This window comes from Protopterus annectens, chromosome 10.part0, assembly GCF_019279795.1.
Source record: "Protopterus annectens isolate FY-2018-M chromosome 10.part0, PAN1.0, whole genome shotgun sequence".
Classification (NCBI taxonomy): Eukaryota; Metazoa; Chordata; order Ceratodontiformes; family Protopteridae; genus Protopterus; species Protopterus annectens.
In genome coordinates, this window is record NC_056744.1 from 748,047,713 (window position 1) to 748,071,236 (window position 23,524).

At 37.4% G+C, this 23,524-nt stretch overlaps 1 protein-coding gene across 1 annotated transcript in view; it reads left to right on the plus strand.

The window, feature by feature from the left end:
• The window catches only part of LOC122813314 (regulator of G-protein signaling 18-like), a 36,234-nt gene extending 19,957 nt beyond the window's left edge, over positions 1-16,277 (plus strand). The window contains exons 3-5 of the mRNA XM_044085563.1: positions 2,136-2,197; positions 10,211-10,377; positions 15,872-16,277. Coding sequence (XP_043941498.1) covers positions 2,136-2,197; positions 10,211-10,377; positions 15,872-16,132 — 490 coding nt within the window. The 3' untranslated portion in view covers positions 16,133-16,277. The remainder of the gene's footprint in view (positions 1-2,135; positions 2,198-10,210; positions 10,378-15,871) is intronic.
• Positions 16,278-23,524: the final 7,247 nt, after the last annotated feature.

The window sequence follows — 23,524 nt, forward strand, 5'->3', positions numbered from 1 at the left end:
AAATGGAAAGGAATTTTGAATTAAAGTATTCAACTGCATTATCTAATAGCAGTTGTTTAAGGGGTGTCCAGTTGCAGGCTCTTAGTTCAGTTTGAAACTGATCAGGGTTAAAATTTTTGTTTGTACGAATTGTTTTGCAGATGGAAGAGTTTGGGAGTTCTATTTTAGATCTGATGAGATAGGTAAGCAAATGGTCACTTATGTCCTCTGGGAGGGTACCTGTTTTATAATTTTGTTGCGGAGTATTAGTAAGTATCCAGTCGAGGGTACTTTCTTTGTTGTTAAGTTTATTGGTTCGGGTAGGAGATGTTATAGTTTGAGTAAAGTCAAATAGGTTGATATGAGTAGTAGGTTGCTCAGATATGCAGGAATTCCAGTTTATGTTAAAATCTCCAAGTATAATGGTTTCTTGGGGGTAGTTGCTTGAGAGCCAGCTAAGGATGGCCTCTAATGTGTTGATGTTATTGCCTGGTGGAAGATAGACACAGATAAGATATATGGCTTTACTTTTATTCAGCTGTATCTTAGTTAGAAGAATTTCTGCATTGTTGGAAAGTGGAGGTTTGGAGTCTAGCAAGGTAACTGGTAATCCATTCTTATAAAGTATGGCTACACCTCCACCTTTCTTATTATTACGGTCACATCTCAGGATGTTATAGCCAGGGGGTAAAACTGTACTGTCTTGTACTGATGGATTAAGCCATGTTTCAGACAGACACAATATGTCAAAAGAGTGTACATCTATAAGAGCATGCAGATGAGCAACTTTATTATTGATGCTACGAATGTTAAGATGAGCTATCAGAAGAGAGTTGGCCTGCTTGGACGGTTTGTTTGTAGTAGTATGAGTTGGTGTATTAGGCTGTGTAGCTATGACTGTGGTTGGACCAGGGTTTGGTTGTATATCACCATCTATAAGGGAGTGGGGCTGCACTTTTAGGATGAGTTGTAAGAGTTTAAATATTAGGTTCTTGATTTTTCTAGGTGTAGGGTTAGCTTGAGAGAAGTGATTGCATCTATGAAACTTGGCAGCTGAGTACTTAGCTACGTAGTAGTAGTTGCCAAGACTGTGTGGAGAGATAATAGTAGGGCTGGATGTTTGCCCTTTGTGGGTGTGGAGTCCTGGATATGTGTGGTATTCATAGAGAGTGAGTAGATAGGGTATAATTAGTATAGTTAGAAGTATTAATAAAGGTAAGGGTTTGTGGTATGCTTGGGCCATTATTGTAGGTATAGGAGGTGGATTGTAGGGATGCTAGGAGATAGAGTGGTGAGGTAATAGATAATGTGAGATGAGTGATAGTGCTTTATTGGGGAGGAGTTAGGGGTTAGTGTTAATGTGTAGGGGTGTGGCTATTTAGGTATAAATGTAGGAGCACTGGGGGCGGGTGGAAATTGGGGGCAGGGTAGGGGAGCGGAGTGAGCCCGGAGGGCGAACGGAGCTGGATGAGCTACTGAGGAGTTCACCCAAGGAGAACAATCAGTGAAGCAGTGAGTTTAAGTAAAGGTGGGTAGGGTGAGTTGACACAGAGCCTGCTAGTAGATAAATATACTGAGAGGATAGGCAGAGAGGAATTTGAGAAGAAGGGAGAAATACTGAGATTGTAAGCTCAGGTCTAAAGGAAACTATTACTCTCTAGTGGACAAAAGGCTGTGTAGTAGTGGAGATGTCTATTAAAAGAGGGAATTGAGGGCAGTAGGTGTACTATCCAGGTTGGATAGGATAGGAGTCAATGACCTGTAGCCTAAGAAGGGAAGGGGAGACAAGGTGTCCCTTTACTTAACTTTTTGACATGACTAAGAAAGTTAATACTTTTGATTCCAATCATTTAAGAAATTATAATCGGTATACAATCTGTCCACATTTTAGAATTCTGAGTAAACTGAAAGTTTTACATCATTTTTTTCATTGCTCTATGACAGTTATTTCTATACAAATTCATAAATTATATATCTTAATTGTACTAGAAGTACTGATTTGCGATTTTAGTTTCTTATCACCCCCCTTATTGGTAATATGAAATAAAATGCAGGCATATTATTTCAGTCCTTTTTAGAAAGAGACCCAGAGAATTTTATCTGTATATAAAACAAATGACTGCTGCAAGAGTAATGCATTTTACTTTGTATTTCAGAGACTCCTCTTGTGAATGTCTGAAGTGGAGTGAATCATTACAGACTTTGCTTTTTCACAAAGGTGAGTAAATCCCTTTTTTTAATTGAAAGTTTAATTTCTAGATTATCAAAAGTCTACCTGCTGTTGTATGTTTAAAGAGAGCTAGAAAAAACAGCTGTAGGGACTGAATTACTTTTTTCTTCAACTCCAGTTTATATTTTATTTAATTTCAGTTTTATTTTAGCTAACTAAACACAGAGGATTGTTCATACTGTGTTTTCTTCTGTGATCGTTTTGTGTTGGATGGGTTTACATGTCAGTAAAGAATTTTGGTGATTTAACATAAAGGATGGTTTTATTCAAGTCTTCATACTGATATCAGAAAACTGTTGCTGATATAATCTGAAATGAGAGACAGAAATGAGCTATAAGATCTGCATTAATATAGCTCTCCATCTCTCACCACCACACTTAACAAACACAGGCTGCTGTGTACCTCTGCTAGGTTTATATATATGTTTAGCAGCAAAAACAAATCAGTAACTGGGATTTTATTTAATGTTAAATGACCTTTTTCTGATTATACGGTCTGCATATATGCAAAAACTGCATTGCAAATTAGCTGTTCTGACACATTTTCTTTAAGCAATTGCTACATTCTGTCATAAAGTTGTAGTCATTGCCCATGACAGGTTGCTGTCTGTTTCTGATCTGTAAATTAATTATACATCACAGTTGATATGCTTTTAGTTACTTTATATAAGAAAAGGACCTGTACCGATTGGCTAGACAGAGGGACAGAGCTGGGAAAGATGTGCAGCAAGTAAGGGTGATAAAGGATAGTGAGGGAAAGGTACTCACAAGTGAGGAGAGTGTGTTGAGTAGATGCAAAGAGAATTTTGAGAGGCTGATGAATGAAGAGCATGAGAGAGAGAGAAGGTTGGATGATGTGGGGATAGTGAATCAGGAAGTGAAACAGATTAGCAAGGAGGAAGTAAGGACAGCTATGAAGAGGATGAAGAATGGAAAGGCTGTTGGCCCAGATGACATACCAATAGAAGCATGGGGGTGTTTAGGTGAAATGGCAGTGGAACTTTTAACTAGATTGTTTAATGAAATTTTGGAAAGTCAGAGGATGCCTGAGGAGTGGAGAAAAAGTATTTTGGTACCTATCTTTAAGAATAAGGGTGATGTGCAGAGCTGCAATAACTACAGAGGGATACAACTGATCAGTCACAGCTTGAAGTTATGGGAAAGAGTAGTAAAAGCTAGGTTAAGAAGGGAGGTGATGATTAGTGATCAGCAGTATGGTTTCATGCCAGGAAAGAGCACTACAGATGCAATGTTTGCTCTGAGAGTGTTATTGGAGAAATACAGAGAAGGTCAGAAGGAGTTGCATTGTGTCTTTGTAGACTTGGAGAAAGCACATGACAGGGTGCCTAGAGAAGAGTTGTGGTTTTGTATGAGGAAGTTGGGAGTGGCAGAGAAGTATGCAAGAGTGGTACAGGATATGTATGAAGGTAGTGTGACAGTGGTGAGGACTGCAGCGGGAGTGACAGATCCATTTAAGGTGGAGGTGGGATTACATCAAGGATCAGCTCTGAGTCCTTTCTTTTTTGCATTGGTGATGGACAGGTTGATAGATGAGATCAGACAGGAGGCCCCGTGGACTATGATGTTTGCAGATGACATTGTGATCTGTAGTGAGAGTAGGAATCAGGTTGAGGAGACTCTGGAGAGGTGGAGATATGCTCTAGAGAGCAGAGGAATGAAGGTCAGCAGGGCTAAGACAGAATATATGTGTGTAAATGAGAGGGAGGATAGAGGAATGGTGAGGATGCAGGGAGTAGAGTTGGTAAAGGTGGACGAGTTTAAGTACTTGGGATCAACAGTTCAGAGTAATGGTGAATGTGGAAGAGAGGAGAAGAAGAGAGTACAGGCAGGGTGGAATGGGTGGAGAAGAGTGTCAGGAGTGATTTGTGACAGACGGGTACCAGTAAGAGTGAAAGGGAAGGTCTACAGGAGGGTAGTGAGACCAGCTATGTTATATGGGTTGGAGACAGTGGCATTGACAAAAAGGCAGGAATCAGAGCTGGATGTGGCAGAGTTAAAGATGTTAAGATTTGCACTTGGTGTGACTAGGATGGATAGGATTAGGAATCCGTATATTAGAGGGTCAGCTCATGTTGGACAGTTTGGAGGCAAAGCAAGAGAGACGAGATTGCATTGGTTTGGACATGTGCTGAGGAGGGATGATGGGTATATTGGGAAAAAGATGCTAAGTATGGAGCTGCCAGGTAAGAGGAAAAGAGGAAGGCCTAAGGTAAGGTTTATGGACGTGGTGAGAGAGGACATGCAGGCGGTTGGTGTGATAGAGCAAGATGCAGAGGATAGGAAGAAATGGAAGGAGATGATCCGCTGTGGCGACCCCTAACAGGAAAAGCCGAAAGATGATGATGATATAAGACCAGTGTTTTAACATTTAAATTGGAGCTCCTATTCTACAACTTCTTGAGGAGCAGCAACACTTGCCTTTCATTGCTACTCAAGATATCACTTTCTTCAAAGTGTAGTGACCTCAGAGTGAGAATGAATAACAAAGTAAAAGATCATGTGAGCAATGCTCCATACATGAGGCTGCTGTCATGCATACACCCCTGCAGAAAATGCTCTTTTATTGCTTTCCTGGTGGTGTCAAGTGATTATAATTTGATACGTTTGAGTACATGTATTACAAGAGTTTGTATATTGGAACTGCGGACTACAAGTATTATTTGTATTTGTTCTAATTGTAATCAAAACAGGGATGTTTTGACCAATCATAGTAGAGCATTCCTAATCTCCTGAGCAAACATAAACAATACAGTATTAATTCATAAATTGTCTTGGTTTGCACAGGACAGACAGTAAATTATAAGTGATGGCAAATCTAGGGCACTTACTTAACAGTATACACAAAACAACTCAAGCAGTATTTGATATTCTTGAATGCAGACACATTAAAAATGTATGCATGGGTTCATGAATGAGAAAGAGCTTCTACAGATCTGTTAACAGTTGGAATAACCATTGTCTACAAGAGGTATAAATATGTATGCCATTATGAATTTAGTGAACCTACTGATATCCACACATGTCGCACATTTTGTGCTCTGATCATCTTAATGCACACGACGTGGTCAACTGTAGTACACATAAAGCAGTGGCATATTTATGCAGTCTTAAAGATATTAAGAAAGATATAGCAATCACATTAATGCTTTCTACTATCATATAGCTTTATTTAGCTTCTAATTTCTTTTAATCTTAGGCTTAGAACTTAGTGAGTCAGGGATACTGACTGAATAGTGCTTACTGCAGCCATTTATGATGAACCTGTAGTCACATGGGCAGCTGGTCTTGTACTTATCTCTAAACCTATGAACCAAGATTAAAAATAAAATTGAATCCTAAGAAGGTGTTTGGTACAGATCCTAGTTCTAATGAAATGGACATTAGTTATATTTACCGAGTGACTGGATCAACATTATTAAGGAAAGCAGCCTGGCAGTGAGCTCACAGATTTAAGGCAATGAGCTGGTAACAGGCTACTTTTTGTACCCTTGTGAACATAGTTTGATTCCTACTGAACATGGTTTGATTCCATCCACCTCCATGTACCTGCTGTGTGACTCAGAGCAACTCACTTATCCAAACGGTGTTCCTAAGTCACCCTTGAAAAGGGACACATATCCAGTGGGCTTACTAAGTTAACATGCTGAATAAATAAATAGATAGATAAATGGGGAAAAAAAAAGAATCTCCTTCCTTTTTGTAAGATATGTTGTAGAAAGTGGAGTGACTTGATTAATCAAGAAATGGTCTAATTTCTGGATAAACATGAATATGGGATGAATGTTTTGGCTTTTTTTTCTAGAGGAATACCTCTGTTCAAAGACGCAGGCCCATCGATAGCTTAGCTGTTCATCATATTCACAATTCCCTTTCTTCTACTTCGTCTTTGCTTCCTCTTCCTCTTCTTCCTCTTTTCTCCGTATTTTTTCCAGGTATCCATATGCGTGTGTTCTTATCATTCTCAAAATTATTTGTCAGCATGAACTTGTTATGATTTGTATATACTATTCTTATCTTCATGTGAGAATACATGTCGGTCGATTTCTTGGTACAATAGAAGTGACACTTCAGAACAATATTCATTTGTTTATTTATACTTTGTTCACTGGGTTAGCCCGTTTGGGAGGAACCAAGTATCATTTTCATTAAGGAAGTAAAGAAGCAAGGAGCACATGTAATAACAATGTAACAAATCACTGCATATACAATTAGGGTTTATGCATGCATTACAAAATATTTAATTGTAGGACAAAACTGTTATGTTTAGAAGTGGAAATTATGCTTTGCGATGGAACTTTCTGTATAACACTTATGAGTTCCTGTTCTCTTGCTGTGTTTTTTTTCTTCTTATGCTTCTTACTCAGTAATATTTTTTATTATTTTAATAAATGGATTTTCAACAGAAATATTAACAATGAAAAGGGAGACTGGTGTTATGATAAATTGAAGAGTAATACTGAGAAAGACTGTTTAACGAGACTCAACTGCTTTATTAAACTTTCCTTGCTTCATAGCAGGGGACTAGATATGCATTAAAAATAAATGCTTTAGTATTTATTTCTTCCCTGAACACGAGAATAAATATTTTGTGAAGTACAACATGCCATCAAAACTTATTAGGCATTCTATAAGAGTTACAAATATACATGTTGTAAAGCGACACAGTAGATGATACAGGGTTACTAAGGCTACTAAACAACATGTTTTAAGTGTAATGCTTTTGTTTTTTATAAGAAGATGTTTGGTTTATTGGAAATTGTAATAATGTTACTTCTTACATTAAGTTTATCTGCTCTATAGTTTTGCAGTTATAAAAGAATCATAACAGATTTTTAAAAGAATGGACCATCACTTAAAAAACAGCAATCAGTTGAAATCAGTTACTGACGTTTTAACACATTTAAACTTATAACTTAAAGACTTTCATTCATTGACATTTTAATGGAAATCTGTACAACTCCTTTTTACAGGTCACCTGTTTAAAACACATAATCAAAATATGGTTATAAAGTATACTTGTACTGTTCAAATTTAGTTCTGATATTCTGATAAATCATCTGATCTTCTTTCTCTGGTTGTAAATGTGCGTATCAGTCAGGAAACTGAACAATTTATCCAGAGGAAGAGGTACATTGATGAGTCATAGAATCATAGGATCATAGGACGTTACTAGACTTATGGCCCTTGGGCCCTTACAAGCTAATGGTCCTAGGGCCCTTACAAGCCTGGCCAAGTTATACCCTTATTTCCATGTTCAGAACCTATTTACATAAGAAGTTTATGTTCCTGCTGTCCATTCAACAACATTCTGTCTTACTGCAGTTTTATAGCATCAGTAGAAGGAATCGATCATTAATGTGCAAGTATAATCTGCTGGAAAAGGAGAGCATGTCAGATAATGCTAAGTGGTCTCTTTATGAAACATTGAATAACAAAAAGCCCACAAACTACATTGGCAAACAAAAATGCCCAAAATCTCTAGAAGGAAAACTCAAGCAATAAGTATTTTTTGCAGTTGGCAAATTATGCTTCCCCCCCAACACACACACACACACACACACACACACACACACACACACACACACACACACACACACACACATGCACACACACACGCACACACACGCACACACGCACACACACACACACACACACACACACACACACACACACACACACACACTCACACTTCATAGGACAAACCCTACTGCCCTAAATTTATATATACCAACTACACAGCCACACAAACAACAAATGGAGGGGAAAAAACTCCCATAACAAAAGGATTACAGTTGATGCATTTTCCAGTGGTAAACTGTTATTAGTTTTTTGATCCTCACTGCATCTTCCCAATTTCAAGAACCAGATTATCATGAATATACGACATGTAGAGAAGACATGCTTCCTAAAATAATGTCCTGCATTATTAGAGTAATGGTAAATTTATGTGAATTTCAGATTTTATGACTATAGTAAACTAAAGTACTTGACAGTTAAAGTGTAATATATGCAGAACTGATAACTTTGCAGCACACACACACACACACACACACACACACACACACACACACACACACACACACACGCACACACACACGCACACACACACACGCACACGCACACATGCACACACATATCTATACGTGCAGAGGTGTGCACGCACACACACAGGCACACACACATACACACACATGCACATACACACACATATCTATATGTGCAGAGGTGTGCATGCACACACACAAACACACGTGCAGAGGCACACACTCATGCACACATACATGTACACGTGGACATGCATACAGAAACACACACGCACACACATACACACACACACACACACACACACACACACACACACACACACACACACGCACACACACACGCACACACGCACACACGCACACATGCACACACATATCTATACGTGCAGAGGTGTGCACGCACACACACAGGCACACACACATACACACACATGCACATACACACACATATCTATATGTGCAGAGGTGTGCATGCACACACACAAACACACGTGCAGAGGCACACACTCATGCACACATACATGTACACGTGGACATGCATACAGAAACACACACGCACACACATACACACACACACACACACACACACACACACACACACACACACACACACACACACACACACAGACTCAAACATGCAAGCACAATCAAGGGCACTTCTGAGGCTCACTAGTTCACAATGCACAACTTTGTAGTGCAGAAGGAAACAAGAACGACTGATAAAAAAAAAAACAACTAAATGAAAAACCAGAACCACGTAGTTGCAACTCCAAAATATATAAAATACTAATAACTACTATGGATGCCACGAAAGTCACTGCTCGAACAACAATAATATAAAAAAAAGTTTTGATTAAAACCAAGGTTAAGTGCTTTCATCTCTACAATAGACTTCATCAGAACACTTGAATCAAAAAACTGAAAGTTTAAATACAATCATACAACCAATGACATTCTGATGTTTGAATTCGAATGAAACACAATATGTCATCACTTCCCCTTCATGAATATGTAAATACTAAAATGTTTCCAGATTTACATAGATCGCATCCTAGCTTCAGTTATAGGTCTTATGGCTATGTTATCATTAATGCCTGGCATAGTGGTAGCATTCAACAATATTTGTCATCTCTTTTCATCTGAGTGAAAAGGAAGAGAGATGGCAAATATTGTTGAATGCTACCACTATGCCAGGCATTAATGATAACATAGCCATAAAACCTATAATTGAAGCTAGGATGTGATCTATGTAAATTTGGAAACATTTTAGTATTTACATATTCATGAAGGGGAAGTGATGACATATTGTGTTTCATTCGAATTCAAACATCAGAATGTCATTGGTTGTATGATTGTATTTAAACTTTCAGTTTTTTGATTCAAGTGTTCTGATGAAGTCTATTGTATAGATGAAAGCACTTAACCTTGGTTTTAATCAAAACTTTTTTTATATTATTGTTGTTCGGGCAGTGACGTTCATGGCAACCATAGTAGTTATTAGTATTTTTTATATTTTTGATAAAAAAAAACAGTAGGATGCAGTGAGAATGTCCAGACTACACACTGAAGGAACCCAGTCTGGGAAGCAAAGTGGAAACCCAGAGCTGAGGGATAGCAAAAGTAACCACTGCTGCATTGTAACATACCCAGAGCCAATGTTCTCTCTGCTATTAATAGATTTTTTTCAGGAGTATGTAGGTCAACCGAATAAACAAACATTCTTCTCTCAAGTTGCTGGAGTAACCCATGCTTCTGACCAAAACACAAATCAAAATTCTAGATGTCAGATACTTACTTTGGTACATATTAACAAACATTTTATAGAAAGAACTATATTGACAATCATTTAAGTTTACCATGTTACTTTGGAGCTACTGTTAATCACTCAAATTGTGTTTATACAAAAAGGTTCTCTTTTTTTTTTTTTTTTACTCAGATGGATTGCATGCCTTCAGTAATTTCCTAAGGATGGAGTTCAGTGACGAAAACATTGACTTCTGGTTAGCATGTGAAGACTATAAGAAAACAAAACAGTCGTGTAAACTACCGCCTAAAGCAAAGAAGATCTATGAAGAATTCATACAAACCGATGCACCAAAAGAGGTAAGGAAAGCACAGGGCAAGCATGTTTTCTGGGCATGTGTCTTTCTGCAGCTAGCCACACCTATTGCTAAATTCAGGCCTGTTATGACTATGCATATCATGTAAGCCTTGCGTCAATTGCTGATTGTGGTTTTTGTTCCCAGCAAAGTTTAAAGTGTCCTCAAACCTTTGACTGTAAGCAAGGTATAAAAACCTTCTATTTTTTCTATTATTCATTAATCTCACGGAAGAAAAAAAGGCATCCCCTCAGAACCGTGATATTAAAATGTAAAGTGTGTCATGAAAAAATGTACTCAGTTATTTGTTTGTGAAATTATTTATAATTTTAGCATCTTGGTTGTCCCCATTGTATTAGCTCTTTTTTTTCCTAAGTACAGCTGCTTAAAAAGAGCTTCTGACAGCAATCACATGAAAAATAATGCAGAAGCATACACATTTGACAATGCAGACATCAAAAGTCAATACAATATTAACAATGCAAGTTCAAAGTAAAAGTTGTACAGAAAAAAGAAAGGATATGAAACAATAAAAAGTGAGGTGAAAAGGAATCATTGATTCTAGGATACGTTACATCATGAACAAAACATTTTTAAGATGCCAGGTGAGATAAGCTCTCAACTGTTACCTACTTTCTAGATTCAATCTCTGATTGTACCTTCAGGTCTTTTCTCATATAGTCTACTTATCTCTATGCTGGACACACACATTTCCTCTTGCCTTCTACCTGTATAGCCTAATTCATCTGCACCAGATTATATTTTGATTTGCAGTACGTGTGCCTGAACAACTGTAATCTGTTCTCTTTTACCTTTTCTGCAATTACAGCTTCTCAGGCTGCTGTTCTAATGTCCACATTTCCTCATCTGTCCCACAGTGTGCATCCGACCAGCCATCTTAAGCACTTTAACTCTGTTACTTCTGGCTTCCTTAATCACTCTGCACTACCTGCCAAGGTATCTACCACACAACAGCACTGGTTGCACCAACCTTTTGTTCACCTTACTTTTCAGTTGTTATCCCTGACACGCTGTTCCAGTTGGCTGCAACCCCTCTGATTCTGGCCTTAACATCCTAATTCAGACTTCCCTTCTCCTCAGCCACTCCTCCCAGATACTTGAAGTGGATAACCTTTTTCCACTGTTTTCCTTGTGTTTCAGCTTTCATCTTCTTCTGGTTTCCCTCATCTGTTGCCACTACAAATGTCCTATCTGTACTCGGGTTCATCTTGCATATCGTCAGTTTTGCTTTACATTCCCTATTATTTGCTGAAGTTATTGTTCCGAGTATGACAGTAACAACACATCATCTGCACACAGCAGCTTTTTGTTGTTTCCTCCTGTTTGCCTCACTAGTATGAACAGCAGTGAGCTGAGAGCTGAACCCTGAGGTGCATGCACACCCATTGAGAACCCCACTGTGAGTCCAAATGCTGTTCATACTTGTGTAATTGGGTCCTTGTGCATAGCCTGCAGTAATTCTACCAATGTTTCTTGGATTTTTAAACCATTATAGGATTGCCCAAATTAGCTTTCTTGGTAGATTGTCTTATGCTTTCCCCAACTTTAAGAAAGCCAGTTGGACTCTTTCTTCAACTCTAGCTTCTTTTAACCTGTCTGTCTCACTGCAAACTTTGGGTCAGTTGTTCTGCATCACAATATGAATACAAACTGCTCATCTCCCATCTTACTTTCTACTGCCCTGGGTATTCTGTTATTAATCACTTTCTCCAGAACATTCATGCAGTGTGGCAGAGGTTGGATACCCGTATAGTGCCCGTGGCTGTGAATGTACTGTTTGTTCTTGTACACTGCTACTTGTATGCTTGTTCTGCAGTTGTCTGGGATACGCCTTTTTCTCCACACTGTAATGAATATGCTAAGGAGTAATTTCTTCTCTAACTCACCCAACATCTTCATGATATCTATTGTGATCTCCTTTCAGACTGCTACTTTCCCTGATTTCAGTTTCCTTGGTGCTGTTATTACTTCTTCTTGGGGGAGCTCATCTCCTTCTTTTATCATGGGCTGTGTCTGGGGTAGTGTAGCTTCTGCAGGTTTTTCTTCATTTAGAAGCAGGTGGATGCATTCCTTTCATCTGCCTTTGAGGTACAGTGGACTGGTAAGCAGGCTGTTGCTGGCATCCTTTATGAAGGGTGTCTCTGTGACTGTCTTCTTTATCTTTTTGTTTTTGTCTTGCAAGCTGATAGAGTTTATTTGTGCCATCTACTGAGTCACTTTCCAGAAGCTGGTAGAATGCCTGTGATGCCTTGATCTTTTCTATTGTAACTACTCTCTTAGTCTGTTTGTTAACCAGCCAGTATTCCTTATTAGCCTGCTTGTCTTTCCTTGTAACTACTCTCTTAGTCTGTTTGTTAACCAGCCAGTATTCCTTATTAGCCTGCTTGTCTTTCCTTGCCCCTACTTTTTCCTACATTCCTTCTTTCTTTTGATGACTTCCTGGACTTCTGCATTCCACCAGCAGAACTCATTGTTTGCCTTTATTTCCATACATGGCCCAGGTGCATATGTATTCCATAGTTCTTACACATGCTGTTTTGAGGTGCTGCCATTCTTCTTATAGGTTCATAGGTGTGTACTAGTGCAGTGCAGTGAGTTTGTGTGGGTGTATATGCAAGCATACACAGAGGCATGGATAATGTAGGATGAGTATGTATGTGTGTTTGAGGGTATGTCTGCCTGGTAGGTCATAGTAGGAGAGTTAATTAGGGTGTGTGTGTGTGTGTGTGTGTGTGTGTGTGTGTGTGTGTGTGTGTGTGTGTGTGTGTGTGTGTGTGTGCATGTGCATGTGTGTGTGTGTGTGTGTGTGTGTGTGTGTGTGTGTGTGTGTGTGTGTGTGTGTGCGTGTGTGTGTCAGCCACCAGTTGTGATTAATGTAAGTGCAGGATTCAATTAAATAGCTTTGCTGACTACAAATGGAGGACTTCGTTCCCTACACTTTTATTTTTTTATAAAACTTAAATCACTTTTATGGACAGGCACTTAGCTCATGAATGGCTTGAGAATTACAATAAACACCTCTTGAAAGAATAGGTGCCTCTAGAATTAATGGGCGAATACCACTGAAATCAGTAAAAGAGGCTAAATTAAATATGTTAACAGATGTTAACAACATAAATCCATGCTTTGTATATTATTTATACTGTAGTTACATTCCAAGTTTAATGTAAAAGTAAAATGTGAATCTGCTTGGTGCAGAGGTTTAAAAGTAGGTGGTACTACCTCCAGACGTCATGGTTTTGTTTATTTCATCCCTCATTTGCATACTATTAAGCAAATCAGTTAATCAGACATTATTTGTGGGATGTCACTGAAATGGGACTGTACTTCCAGCTGCTATACATAGTTAACAAAATGATACTGATTTATCTGAGATGTTCACCAAGTCCACTCTAATATTTCAATGAATTACAAAAAAATGCAGGAAATGCCAAGTAAGGATTCTAGTGAAACCTAAAATACTTTTTTATCTATGATACTGGATTTCTGCGAAGACCAAAGGTACTTCTCAACATCTATGTTACTGTTTATCAGCTGAAACAAAACACGTCATGGAAGATCAGAAAGGAAGTGAATGTGGTTAACATACTCAGACATGAAAACATACGAGTACAAACCAGAATGGGTGGAAGATGAAGTTAAGAGAGCATGGCAATAAAACCACAGTTAATGTTTATGTTTGAGCATGACAATAAAATTACAGCTCCCGTTCATTTTTAACAAGGGCAGTTCTTTAGATAAGAATGTCATATCTATTGAAATGCAATTACATGCAAGTACTTTACATAAAGGTTTGAACTGATGACAGTAACAGACACAGTTACAGCCTGGTAAAAATGACTTTATTTATTAAACACTCATATTGACTCTGTTTTCACTTCCAATAACTGCTTCAGTAGTCCATAATCTGAAACAATTTCTCACTTCACTTTGCAAACATAATGAAAACTTAGGTCTCAGTGGGTGAACAAAATGAACATGGCCAATCTGACCAAACAGTAAATCACTTATTCTTTTCAAATGAATGCTTCAGTCACCAAAATTTAACTGACCAAGGACCCCCTGCCACCCATGCAGAGGAATGGTCAATATGACTTGTTTCAGAATTAATGATATGTATAGCAGAATTGTTCATATAAATCTAGATGGTACTTTTCAACCACTCGCCAAAACTCTAGTAGTGAGGTGCCATTATCCCCAGGGCAATTTTTCTTAGCAGGGTCTACTCCATCTTAATCCATCCTTCTCCAACTTTCCACTTGATTGGCATTACTGGTGACTCCCACATTTCTCCTTGTATACATGCATAAGATTCCATTATGGTATGCATATTTGTGTGTTTGTGTGTGTGTGTGTGTGTGTGTGTGTGTGTGTGTGTGTGTGTGTGTGTATGTAATTATCCATATCTCTATATGTATCGGCATAGTGACATCATTCTTAACACTTTCCTTCATGATTTATACACCTGTATACCTCTGTATTATATAGTAAGTTGATGCCCAGGATTGTTTTTCCTATACTTTTATTTTGCAGTCTGTATGGTTCTCCTCTGGCTGTGATTTTTCAAGCAGACTACTTTATATTTTTGTATTGAATCTGATCTGCCTGTTATGGGTATCTATGCTTTCTGACAAAAAAGCTAAGATTTTATCATCACTCTGTAAGATAAACAATTTTGTAAGTGATCTTTTATAAGGTAGTCTTTCAAATGCCAAGATACAAATTATGTCGGAGATGGCCTGTGTCCTTAATTGGTTTACAGTTTTGGTATGGCAGTTAAGAACTCTGGTAGTGTCATTTGACATGTATTTCCCTTAGTAATTCAAAGCTATGAAAAAAGAACAGTATCCATCTAGCCTCTAAATAGACAATAATCTTCTCTGTCAAGAAAGGCTTTGTTATTTCTTCCTTACTGCCAACTTCGCAGTGAATGATCGGTGCCTACCAGCCTCTGTAATCTGTCAGCTTTGAGAAACAAAATTATCTGCTCCCCCTACAGTGTTCAGACAATCTTCCATGTTTACATGATCAGTAAACACCTTATCTACTCTAGACCTTATTACAGAGATATGGCAATGAGTTGTCACTGCATTCAATCAAAAGGCCGTATTCAGATACCTACCATGACTGTGGTATGGGGATCGGTGAAAGTGGTGGCCACTAGACAATGAGGTGCATCAAGTGCCTTCATGGCATTATCATCAGTACGAAGATCAGTGGGGAGGATACAGGAAGGCAGACAGGTCACAGGTACAAGGACCGTGGTGTGTGTGTGTGTGTGTGTGTGTGTGTGTGTGTGTGTGTGTGTGTGTGTGTGTGTGTGTGTGTGTGTGTGTGTGTGTAATTCCTGTCTGTATGATTTCTGAACATAGATTTAGTTTTGTAAAAATTATGAGCAAACTGTAAACTGTGCTTACAATTCTTAGCTGGTAAAAGAAAACCAACATATTTTACTGTATGCTGTTTGTTTTCTTCAGGTTAACCTGGATGCCAGAACTAAGGAGATTACAGCAAACAACATGAGAAATCCCTGTTTTACCAGTTTTAACTTAGCACAAAGTGCAATCTACAACTTAATGGAACAGGACAGTTATCCACGGTTCTTGAAATCAGAGTCTTACCTGGACATGTTCAAGTACAACCAGTTAGTTAGTAATCCTCACAGAAGAAGATCCCGGTCATTTAATAACTGCAGTGAATTTAAGGAAGCAAGAGCTGATTTCACTTTTTCTTTATAGGTAATTATTCAGCTTTGCACCTGGATAAGACTGTACAAAGGACACTCTGCACTGAGATGCACTGGCATACGTATGGATACTGTCTGGCATGTACAATTTAGAACAAGATATATATATATATATATATATATATATATATATATATATATATATATATATATATATATATATATATATATATATATATATATATATATATATATATATACTACAAACAGAAAGAGAGTGAAAAAGAGAGATGGAGAGATAGAGGCCAAAGGAAATTGAATATGCTGGCAGTTTAGCATTGAGGATTAAATCCCTACTTTCTAGAATTCATTCCACCCATCTTGTTTTGCAAGTTTGGTAAATAAGCAGATAACCTAATGACACAGTGGCCCTTGGTCAGTAATGAGAATGTGCATTTGTGGCTCTAAGCCTTTCAACTTCAAACAAATAAATACAATTAGGAGAAAAGCTGATTGTTAACTACAGAACACTTTTGATTCTGCAAAGAGATTCCTAATTAGTATGAATATTTCTTTAAGAAAACAGCACTAGAATTTAAGCTAATCATGCATGTCTATTAAGAGTTGCATTCTTTACTGTTTAACATTTTATGTTGATGATACAGATCAAGAAAAGTGTATACAGAATGAAAAAAAATCTAACAGTGCACCCTCAAATAAACATATAAACGAATAAGTAAATAAATAAAACTAAAGCCAGTCTACATGCAGATTAGTGATAGAAATTTACACTCAGAATAGAAAAAAAAACTGCTTGAGCTTTATATTGTGATATCATTATCATTTGGGATGAAAGAAAAATCTAAATGTATATCAGCAGCCATATTAGGCATTTGGTGATATATGCTTATGTTTTCACTTGTTACTTCTCTTCAAGTAATTGGACAAGGGGCATTTTATCATGGCATCCAAACAATTGTCTTGGCTAACAAATCTTTGTATAGATACACACACACACACACACACACACACACACACACACACACACACACACACACACACGCACACACAATTCAGATCATTCAAACTGCAAAATCTTTCCAGAGGAATGTGTAAATAAAAATGTGTAACAAAACTGTTTGATAGCTGGAAACAAAACTGGTAAGTGTATAAAGGAATTTAATATTTAAGTTAAAGATTGTAAATAATTCAGTTGATATTTAAGTAATATTTGCAAATATATTGTTAAGATATTGTAAAGTAATACTTGACTGTATTTCTCTATATTTGTACCGAGTTCACAATAGATAAATTAATCATTAATAAAATAATAAATAGTAGCTTTTTTTGCTGTTTTTTTTTTCCTGGTGGTTTTCTTTTCTTCCAAAGTTAGTCAGAACTTGTGCATGTTGCTGAAAATGTTGTTTTTGTTAAGTATTGTGCCAGGTGAAAATGCAGATATCTCTTTTTTCGATATAATCCTGAAGGACAGATCATAACCGATGTAAATATTCAGGACACGTGCTTCATATACAGAGCAAAGCATTTAAGATGGAGAGAAAGGCGTATACCAGATGACTGGAGAGTAAATATACTAGTGCTACTGTACAAGAACAAAAGGGTCATTCAAAACTGTGGAGCGAAAAGAGGCATCAGACTCCTGTCACACTATATGAAAGTCTTGGAGCGGGTGATTGATAAATGAATACAAAGAATAGTAGAAAATAAGATGGGTGATGAGCAGTTCAGATTCAGATCAGGATGCAACACAACTGAACCAATGTTTGCAGTGAGGTAAACGTTTGAGAAGAATCTGAGATGAGGAAACACTCCAACTGGGCATTCCCAGACTTGGAGAAAACATATGCCAAGATCCCAAGCAAACTAACTGGACAGTCTTGCAATGGTTCTCAGTCCCAGAAACATTGGCAGAATTGGTTCAAGCTATGTGCAAAGACCCAATGAGTAAGGTAAGATCAGTGTTTGGACTCACAGAGTGCTTCCCAGTAGAAGTGGGTGTGCATCATGGTTCATCTCTCAGCCCACTGCTGTTCATACAGGACTATATTAGCAAACAAGTTGGACAGGACAGGTCAACAAGGTTGCTTTATACAGATGATAAAGCATTAGAGACAGACTCTGAGCAAGAACTTTAGCAGAGGATAGAAGAATGGAATGCAAACCTGTAGGCACATTGTTTGAAACTGTGCATAGATAAGGCAGTTGTAATGGCAGCAAATGGGGTAATCAGAAGAAGGTGAGAATTGGGATAAAAAGGAATGTTGTGGAACAAGTAAACAGCTTTGAGTATCTGGAAGAGATAGTTGAAGAGGAAGGAAAGATTGATGAGGGGGCCAAAGCTAGATACAGATGGGCTACTGCCAACTGGCACAGAGTGTCAGGGGTCGTGTATAACAAAAGAATGCCAAAGAAGGTGAAAAGTAAGGTGTACAAAACAGCAGTGCAGCTAGTATTACTTTATGGTATGGAAACCTAGGTAGTAAGGGCAGAGCAGTTAAGGAAGCTGGAGGTCATGGAGATGAAATGCCTGAGATACATGGTAGGATGCAAACTGTGGGATAGATAAAGCAATGAAAAGATTACAGCTGAAGCCAAAGTAGCCACAATTGTAGACAAGGTCAAATAGAATAGATTACAATGGTTTGGACACGTGCAAAAAAGCAGAAGACAATCTCATGATGAAGATTTGGAATGGACAAGAAGAAGGCAAGAGGAAATGAGGGTGTCCAGCAAAGAGGTGGATGGACTGTGTTAGAGAAGACTTGTAACAGTCAGGCATGAGTGTTGAAGATTGTAGGAGAGTGGCACTGAATCAAGAGAGATGGTGACAGTTGACACAATATCCCAAACACAAAACACAAAATGGGAAACAAAGAGGGTTGATGAGGACTTTATATAGGGAGTAACAGATTTTGCAATTTTCTCCGACTCTTCATTAGACAAATAGAATAATTACCATTAAAGGTTAACTGACAACTAGTTTGAAGTTGTATGACATTGCTGATTTTGGTGGTAAGAACTACGGGGAATTGTCTAAGGCTTTGAGCGTGCTTTGTCAGCAGCATGAGAGACTGAACACCGAAGAATATTGACATGGAGTGATATCCATTCAGTGTATTGTTTTCTACCCAAACTACTTTTTTCAGTAATTTTCTGTGTGTTATTGTATGTCTGCATGCTTCATTGTTCAAAGTATCTATATGAGAATGACAGAGCAGTGCATATTTACACTGGTATTACTTTGTATCTGTATGCTGAAGTAACCATGTGTGAATTAAGAAATGCATCACTATAACATTTAGCAAAATGGAACTGCAACTGCCACATATGCACGCCTTTCATAGGCTTTCTAGTATCACATGATTCCTGAGTAAAAAAAGAGTGAGGAATGCATGCTGAAAGGTAGCTTATAGAATAATGTTTGATACTGATAAATGGCAAGTTTCTTTTCCCCACTGTGCCCAGGAAAAGTGACTGAAATGAAAGTTGCAACATTCCAAATTTGTGAGTTTATTTAGCTACAGTCTGTTATCCTGGGTAGATGAACTCTTCTGAGTTCCCATTTCAACCATGACCTGGGTCCCACGTGTAAGACAACATGTTAGAAATGAATAATACAGCAATTGAATCATGAATATTACTATGAACATTACATAGCATTAATAAATGACATTATACCAGACAGAATATAAATGTCATTAAAGCATGTTTACATAGCTATCAATACAACTTATGTAAGCAGAGAAGCACAACAATATTTATGCTGCTATAAAGCAAAAAACACAAAAGTTAGACTAAATATGCAAGTATACATCTAAAATTTGTCCTGAAGAAGGGGAAAGTGGTCGCTAAAGTGATGGGAGTCACAGTTTAGACTAAGCAGTGTTAACAGTTGTAGAAAGTATAAAGTTATCCTCTCAAAAGTAAACACAAAAATAATAAAGTCATCCCTATACCCTTGTTAATTCACCAAAAGTTAACACCATTGCTAATGCAACAAAGTTAAGAATTATGTTGTTATGTCTTTCGGCTTTTCCCGGTTAGGGGTCGCCACAGCGGAACTCCGGTCCGCTAATGATTGGCAGTAGATTTTTATGTGCCAAGTTGCCTAGCAAGTATATGTAATTATGTATTTACATATTTATTTCTCTTTGTTTACTGGGAGAGTCCAACTTGGCAATACCCATTTTCAGCAGAGGACCAGGAATAAAATCTCAATTTGCTTATATTTAGTCCCAGTTAAACACAGAGTAGTTACATTTCTAGTTACATTTATAGACATACAGTAGTGATACATACCTTACTTAATACAATTATATGTTTTAAGATTGTATGGAGCTAGAATTTACTAAAGAGAAAGCCCACTTGCAACTTACTGGATTGTATAGACAGCAGAGATCTATAAAAAATAGTTTTGTCATTTCAGTGGCAACTTGAGAGTATTTTGTTTAAGAAGAGTATTTGGAGAGTGTTGTACAGTGAGCACAACATTTTAAACTGGTGATGAGGATGTGCAGGACCAGGATTGGTTAAGATGTTGTTTAAGCAGTGGTTTGAAATTATTGTTTGTTGTAGAGATTTATTTGTGTGGAGATGCAATTCCAGAGTTTAGCGATGGATTGTGAGTAGAGAAAATATAGTGACATACATCATCACTATATCCACAATCCCTTGTGAAGTCAGCAGGAAATGCAATTATATTAATACCTTGCATTAAAGCTGCAAGTCTGTCTATAGACTGGAGCTGTACGTAATGTCTCTAATGTAATTACATTTGTTCAAACTGCTGAGCTCTAATAGATTTCTTAAATGTAGTTAAATTATCAAGTGTCTTGATGTTCTCTGGAATGTCATTCCACACCACAGGTGCTAAGTTGGAGAAAACACTTTCAAATATGGCAACTGTGAATAGTGGTGTTTGCAGCTGAATAGAGTCAGCATTCCTGAGAGCATATTGTTGGTTTATGAATTTGAGCTTGTTAGGAGTAGAGCACAATATATTTTAGTACAAAGGTAAATGTGTTGATCTTGATGTTACAGGAAGCCATTTGTTTGCATTCTGAGTAGCACAGTGGTGTTCTGGGAAGTCAGCTAGGTTGATGAATTGGAGGATTTTTTTTTCTCAGTGGTTTGATTGAGAACATCATTTTGAGCTGGAAGAAGAGCAGATATTGTGAGACAGAATTCCAGTCTGGGAAGAAGGACAGTAATGGCAATAGACCTCATGGCTTCAGTAGTAAACAAGATGGATATTTTGTATGATAGTTTCAGTTGTAATTTGTTAAATATAGCTTCAGCGAGTGCAAGGAAGGAAAGGTTTGGATCTAAGGTAGTATGTGTATATGAATACTGAGAAGTCATGGGAAGGAGTGATCTGTGGAGGCCACTGATATTTTGTTTTTTATCATAACTAATAGCATCAATTTTTTGTAGTAACTTTAGTATTATTTATCCAGTCCCATGCAACCTTAAAGTCTTTTTGGAGGTCCCTGTTTAGAGATGACATGTGTTTACTAGAAATGATCAACCCAATATCATTAGTATATGGGATACATTTTATCTTTGTAAGATCCCATGGAAGATTATTTAGAAAAAGTGAGAATAAAAAACACAGTAATATTTAAACATTTTTCCTGGAGTTATCTGGTGTTCTTTCCAGCTTTGTCCATATATCCTGAGAAGAGTAATTTTTGAGGCATGGCAGTCATTCCCCCAACACACACAAACCAGCCACCACTGCTACCACGGATATACTGCATTCCTCATAAACTGTCCCTGATTTTACAGAGCACCTGTAATGCCTCTTACTCCTGCCCTGTCCTTTGTGGACCATTACAGCTGGTCAGTAACTCCTGACATTAGAGTTTGATATGGATAGCCCACCTGTCTTTCTATTAAATCTCTGTTAGTACTCAGGACTAATGCACTAAGCTGTTAAAGAGTTGCTTCCTGCTATTGGGGTACAGAAATCCAATTATTCAGGTTTTTAATTTTTTTAGATTTCTATTAATGTGTCTTTCTTTCTTTCTTGCTTCATTTATATTCATATTTACAGTTTTTTAACTAGGTATACGGCTGCTGACCCTTTTTAGTCATGACTCATGGTAAATACATAGTTAACGAAAGAATGAAATAATTAGCAGCTGTGACAATGAAACATTATTAAGTACATCAATAACTGAAGGTAGCTCTATATATATATATATATATATATATATATATATATATATATATATATATATAAATATATATATATATATATAGTTAACAAATCAACAAATACTGAGCAGCAATGCTGGACATGATTAAATACATTAACAGCCCAAAACAGTAATACATTAACACAAAATAGCTTATTAATAATTAAATATGTAATTAGGTATTTAAATTACAGTCTGCTTCTCTACTTAAGTGTTCTATAACAACATCTTTTAAAGATTTTAATGTCTGATTATATTTTACTTCACTGTGAAGGTTGTTCCATATGGCTTGGCCCATATTTTAAAAGGCTCTTTCACCTATTATGTTGTTGAACCTTGGTCTAGGAACTGATAGACTTTCATCCTATCTGGGTTAATTGACCTCTCTAGTTGAAAGTAGTCTTTTTACTGGAGGACAGTAAGCATTTTCAAGAATCCTACAGATAACTGTAGCTTGGAGAGATGTACCTATTTTTGTAATTGGTAACAGTACATGTGTTTTAGCAGGTAGCGACAGTACATGTACCATCTGTCAGCAAAGTAAATTTGTATATTTTGTTTTCAGTGGCAGCATGTAGTTTTGGAGTCTTTTAGGCTGAGTGAAGGAAGCGCAATAGGAAACCATATGTCAGTTTTGGTATAAGTGTGCTTTTGGCAGGTGAAATATGGTAAAACTTTTTCAATTGGTTTAGAACCTTAGTGGTGATATTTTTAGTATGGAGAGAGAAACTGACGGTGGAGTATAGTGGAAGGTCAAGGTATTTTTGTTGTGTGGCGTTGTGTGAGGTATTTTCTTTATCATGTTTTAGAAGAGTGCAGGTTGGCAGGGAGCTAGTTTCCTGGCTGTAGAAAAAGCACCACATTAGCGTGAGACAAATTCAGCAAGAATTTGTTGTTATATATCCAGTCAGTTAAGTTTGTGAAACTTGTCTGCAGTATGTGCTGTAAGGACTGATGAGTTTACCTAGATTCCACCATTAGAATGGTGTCTACACTGCACACATAACCAGTTTAAGGATTTGGAGCCCTGTGAAGATGTCATTAATAAATATGGCAAAGAGAAGGCTCCTTAGAAAGGAGTTCTTAGTGTATAGTATTTGCTAAACCCATTGTTCAATTCAATTCTTAAGTATCTTATGAAAACATTAGTGTCCTTGGTGCCAAATCATCTCATACATCTTGCATCCTTTGAACTGCATAACCTGTAGTTCTATTAACTTTTT